This window comes from Podarcis cretensis (genome assembly GCF_951804945.1).
Source record: "Podarcis cretensis genome assembly, chromosome: 10".
NCBI lineage: Eukaryota > Metazoa > Chordata > Lepidosauria > Squamata > Lacertidae > Podarcis > Podarcis cretensis.
Genome location: NC_137179.1, coordinates 12,806,051 through 12,812,050, shown reverse-complemented (window position 1 = coordinate 12,812,050; position 6,000 = coordinate 12,806,051). Strand labels below are relative to the sequence as shown.

At 43.6% G+C, this 6,000-nt stretch overlaps 1 protein-coding gene across 28 annotated transcripts in view; it reads left to right on the top strand.

The window, feature by feature from the left end:
* The first annotated feature begins 1,991 nt into the window (after positions 1 to 1,991).
* Positions 1,992 to 6,000, top strand: part of C2CD5 (C2 calcium dependent domain containing 5) — an 88,414-nt gene continuing 84,405 nt past the window's right edge. For 3 of the 28 annotated variants that reach the window (XM_079992168.1, XM_079992176.1, XM_079992174.1), the window contains exon 1: positions 2,014 to 2,396. In XM_079992168.1, the coding sequence (XP_079848294.1) occupies positions 2,307 to 2,396 (90 nt within the window). In that variant the 5' untranslated portion in view covers positions 2,014 to 2,306. Of the gene's footprint in view, positions 2,397 to 6,000 lie in introns of all 28 variants that reach the window. The other 25 variants (XM_079992182.1, XM_079992160.1, XM_079992188.1 and 22 more) reach the window with 19 other exon arrangements.

Here is a 6,000-nt window from a genome sequence, read left to right as displayed (position 1 = left end):
GGGCTTGTATTTTAAGAATGAGTTTAAAAATGTTCTGTTTCATGCCAGGCAGAAGACCATGCCTAAAAACCTTGGCAAGATATTTTTACTCCTAGACAAGGGGCCCCCCTGATTTATAGCAGAAAACAATTCTCAAAGTCGTAAAAAGGGAATTACAGGCTGACAGCCAAGGTTACACTGACCCTACAAATTAAGGGTGGATAAATAGTAAAATGAGCCATATCTTCTTCCTAAGGTTAAGAAGGTCAAGAGCAGTGAAAAAGCATCTAGCTGGCAGAAACAGAACATTTTCTGGGAAATCTTTTCTAAAGCTGTTTGTTTCTTAAACTAAGATCCTTTTAAGATTTCTTTTCCTTTTAAAAGGTTATTTATGTATTAAATATATTAGTTTAAATATAATTATGCAAAGGATTTAAGAAATGCTAGATTCTTATTTCATATAGTTGGAAGAGATCACAGGGGCCATCAGCCATCAGCCCCCCCCCCTTGCCAGACAGGAGACGCCATCGAGCACTCCTGATATATGGTTGTCAGGCCTTTTGTTTAGAAACCTTCAAATGAAGGAGATCTCTCAATGTTGATGTGAACTCAATCCTTGACATGCATAAGATAAAAATTCAAGATTAATTATCTGTTTTGGAAGGCAATAGGGCAAGGAGGGCAAGAGGTGAGCTGGTAATTAAGATTCCTTGTTGAGACACATGTAAGATATATTACTACTTATTTGTCATTTATAGATAGAAGAATATATAGCTTTTTGATTTCCATAAAAGGGCAAGAAGGAAATGGGTGTATCTTTTGTGATTGGCTCTAGCAAACAGCCAATAGGAATTTCAACCAGGCTGATTGGACAGAGGCAGCCACAGGAGGAGCAAGGGGGCTGGATTAAGGAAATATAAGTGCTGGCCAGAATGGCAGGAGGCCAGGCCAGAGCTTGGTAACCATATACCACTGTGCCTCATATTTATTTGTCTGACAAATAAATTACTATTTTAATTTCTCTATTGCTGCGTTGAATATTTCATTCCAGCTAAGCGTTAACCACAAGCAGGGTGCTACATTACAAAGTAGAAAAAGATAAAGATATTGGTTATGAGTTTGAAATGTAATAGGGAAGATAAGAAATGCATACTGAGAGACTAGATTGGAAAAATTTCAGACAGGATTGATGGAAATCAAAAATTTGAATAAGATGTAAAAGTATGTTTAATTACTGTTGAAAATGATATGTTAAAAAAAAAACTAATAAAAAATATATTTAAAAAAAAGGAAAAGCACTGGGTGAATATGCTCCCATGGCAGGGATCCCGTGAGGAGCCTCGCTGCAGCATTCTGCACCCACTGGAGTTTGTGGGACAGCTTCAAGGGCAGCTCCGCGTAGAGCAAATTACAGTAGTCAAGCCTGGAGGTGACCGTGGCATGGATCACTGTGGCCAGGTCGGGGCGGGAAAGGTGTGCTAGGAAACCCAACTCCAGGCTGTGAAGAGGCCTTTTAACGCAGCTGCAGGTGCAGCAGCGACAAAACCCCACTTGCAGGCATGGAAAAGCCCATCAATCTCCAGCTCGGTGCTCTCCCGCGCGGCCTGGGAAGGTAACCTAGGCAACCGCAAGCCGGGCTCCTATCGGCGACTCGGCGCTCGATACTGCTCTGGCCTCCACCGACGGCTCGCGCTTTATCCGCCCTGTTTTAAATAACGGGTTGACGAGGAGGACGCGCCCCTTTCTCCTCACCCCAAAACAAGAGGTTCAATGGGTGGAGGCCCGAGAATCACTTAAAATAATTTATTTAAAACGACCCCCATCAGCGCTGAGACAGTTAGCCGGCTAATGGCAACAGGCCTGCAAGCTAACGCGCCTGCGCGGAAGTCGCCATCGTCCCTAGTCACCCGTCGTAACCGCATTCCCTTTCGCGCATGCGCAGCCACAGGGAAAACAGGCCTGAGGGAAGGAAAATCATCGGGGGGAGGGGGCGGTGAAGGGAACGAGAGGAGCGATGTTGTTCGACGAGTGCGCAGGCGCGGGGAGCCGCCGCAGCCCTAGCCGTGGAGAGCCTCGTGCTTAATGCGCTCGGGGAGGGCCGTTGGGGAGGGTATCTTCTGATCGCGCGCGGGGGGATGCGCATGCGCACGGGCGACGTTTACACCGTTTCTGCTTCAGTCTCTCTGCGCTCTCCCCTCCCCTCAGCCCGGTCACCGCTTTCCTTGGACTGAGCCTCCGCTCTATCGGCCGCCCGCCCGCCTCGGGCTTTTACCTCAGCCGCCCTGGGCGGAAGGTGAAGAGGAGGAGGAGACTGAGGCGAAAGGAAGATGCCCGGGAAGCTGAAGGTCAAGATTGTGGCGGGGCGGCACCTGCCCGTCATGGACCGAGCCAGTGACCTGACGGACGCCTTCGTGGAGGTTTGAAGGGGCGGGAAGGCGGGAGGGGCTTCTCTCTCGGTCTCTCCTCAGGGCTCGGCCCCGGTCAATACACCTGCGGCTCTTCGCATTTATTGATTTGCCGGGGGCCATTTGTGCTTCCGAGGTCGTCTCGCCTCGGCGCTTCGACTGGCGCCGCGCGGCGCCCTCCTCCTGTTTGTGAAGAACTTCGGAACTCCCTGCCACTTGAGGTCCAGCAGGGCCTTTCCCGCGCATGCTTAGAAAAACAAAAACAACAAAAAAAGCCTACCCGATTTTTAGACTACCCAGATGCTTGGGAAGTCGAGGTGGTTTTAGCCCGTTTTGTAAGGTGGTTGGTTGCTATTATTATTGTTGTTTTATTTATTTATTTTGTAATGCGCTTTTGTTAAAAATAAATACAATCAAGGGGTGTATAAGTTTTGTGAAATAGAGTTTTCTGCACACACACACCATTGATTTTTGTGTGTGATAAAATTCTCACACACAAAAATCACAACCCTACTTTAAAACATACAAGAGTTAAAATACTAAAACAAATTAGAGTCATCTCAACTTCTCTAAACAGTGGTGTTTTTAGCAGGTGCCAAAAATGCAATTTATTTTATTTGCTTATTAAACTTACTAGTCGCTTGTCACCCAAAGTTTTCCAAGCAACTTGCAGAAATATATAGCCAGATGGGTGGGGTACAAGTAATAAATTGTTATTATTATTATGCACCTATTTAATACCATAAGGGGAGGGGGGAATCATGCAATACTTCAGTATATCATCTTACATAACATTTAAGGAAAAAAAAACACACCCACCATAAGTAATAACAGAAAACAATAATTGCCTAAATTTGCATACAGCACACAGTGAAATACACATGTGTGTGTATGCATGTGTGTGTGTGCGTGTGTGTCTTTTTCATGTTCTGTTATTGTTTGATTATTTAATAAATCGTTCAGTAGATCAAACCAATCAAACCACTTTGCGAGGCCTGCGTGAAAAGCAAGTGGTATGTATGAACACCTTAAATAAGCAACTAATCACAATGCATTATTACTACTTACTGGTTGCTTGTCACCCAGAAAGATCTCCCAAGCAACTTGAAAAGCATATACATTGGTGAATACACTATATGACAGAAAAGGGAAAATAGAGATATAAAAATTCTAAATAAGTTTTTATAAAGGGCCAGGTTGAATAGAAAATGAGCATGAATGTATGGTATATTCTTAATCAGATTATATGTAAGGTTATTACAGCAGTATTCTCTGTTGTTGACATTTGTGTGTGTCGAGGCATAATGGAGTACGCCTCCAGTGTTGAAGTCAAACTCCTGTGTTAGCAGCACCAAAGTGACAAAGTGACAGCCTGGGCAGTGTATATAAAGGTCCTGGGCTGCCCAAATGACAAGAACCCCCTCTTGGCCTCGCTGATGTGGTCCAAAGGAAAGCAGAGCAATATGTTTGGCACCAGCTTGGCTGTAGGAGTTGGCGGAAGGAGGCGTACAAAGAGCCATTCAGCCATCTTAGGGACTCCACTCTGAATTTATGTAGTGTTTGCTCCTTTACCTTTTTTCTCCCAAAGATGTCCCACAAGGCAGCAAAGGTTTAGGATTAGAATTTTCCATCTCCTAGTTGGGCAGGCTACCTTCCCAGGTTGATGAGCCTCACCTGCCCCTCTTACCATTAATCTCCTAATAACCAACCAAAAATCTATTGTCTTGCAATTTCATTGAAACATAGAATGACAGAGATGTAAGGGACTCAGTGGGTCATCTAGTCCAGCCCCCTGCAATGTCCATTTGATGTATGCTTTGCTACTGGGGGAGGAAGAGTCTTTGTCCTCTTCCATGTCCTCTCCTTTTCTAAACTAAAAGTGTAAAATATTGTTGCTCCAACCTCTTGATCAAATCTGTGTTCAGTTCTTGCCGAGAATTGTACAAACAGTAGTTGTCTAGTACCTTGTAGTTCACAGGACATGGCTGCTGGATTATATACAACTAGGTGAATTGCATGTCATGCAGGCCTGATATAGATGGTAACTTGTTTTCCTGGCTTGTATGCTAGGTGCTTGTGTGTTGGCCAGTGCACTTATGGCAGAGAGCTAGAGCCACTCTTGGCATGTGTATTTGCATGTGACCAGAAATGTGTGTTACAGATATTTGAGTACACATAATAGGCAGAACACATATACAGTAATATATGAATTTGCCCGGTATGCTGCACATAGTAGTCTACATGAAGATTTTATTTCTTATACAGTACTGGTATAAAAGGTCTACATGAAAGTGGTTTGATGTAATATTTGAAGTAATTTTTCAAGGAATTGTTTTCCCCAATGCTTGGTTTAAAAAAGGAGAAATGTCATTTCATATTTGTTGTATTATATGCTTTCATTTTATTAGCTATAGATAGGTGTTGGTTGTGTTTCTTCAGTAGTGATGGAACAACACTTGGCTCATACTCAGAAATACTATCTTTACTATTTAACTTGTCCCTGAGCTCAGTTCAGGCATTGAAAACTGATTTTGTGGTCCTGGTGACTATGTTTGGTGGGCTTTTTTCTACCTCTTTAATGAACAAGAGCCTGAAATTTTATCTCTCACATGTAAGCAAATTATTATTCATTGTACTAAATTTCTCACATATAACAATTATTGTGCTTTTAATACAGTAATTGCTTTGCAGACTTTATACGTAATGCACTTATTATGCCTGCTTATTGTAGGGAGAATGCTTGCCATCTTTTTCCTCACAGATCTTCTGTGTTTTTAAGACTTGTATAATGTTCAGAAATGATGATGATGATAATGATAACAGCAACAACAATAATTTATTTATGCCCCACCTTTCCCACTGATGGGACCCAAGGCAGCTTACAGTTAATAATATGAACTGATAAAAACATAGAAGAAAAACAATAATTAAAAACCTATCAAACATTGATAGATTATTTAAAGCATATCAAAATTTCTCCCATAAATTATTGGGACAACAAGAAGGGAGACAGTCTTGCTTCTCTAGGGAGGGAGCTCCAAAGTCTGGGAGCAGCCACCAAGAAAGCCCTCACCCATGCCCCTGCCAAGCATGCCTGGGAGGGCAGTGGGACCAAGAGAAGGGCCTCCCCGAAGATCTCAAAGGTTTGTTTGGGGGAATACAGTCTTTCAGATAGCCTGGACCTAAGCTGTGTAGGACTTTATAAGGGGATAACCAGCACTTTGAATTTTGTCCAGAAACAGTCAGTGAAGCAAAAGAGTCGTATGCTTCCTATAACCAGCCCCGGTCAACAATCTGGCTGCAGCTTTCTGAGCACCTTTCAAAGGCAGCCCTGCATAGAGCTCATTAGAGTAACCCAAACAGGATGTAACTAAGGCTTGTGTCACTGGCCAAATCAGACATCTCAAGGAACAGGTGCAGCTGGCACACTAACTGGGTGATGCTGTGGTTTAAACCACAGAGCCTAGGACTTGCCAATCAGAAGGTCGGCGGTTCGAATCCCCGCGACGGGGTGAGCTCCCATTGCTCGGTCCCAGCTCCTGCCAACCTAGCAGCTTGAAAGCACGTTAAAGTGCAAGTAGATAAATAGGTACTGCTGTGGCGGGAAGGTAAACAG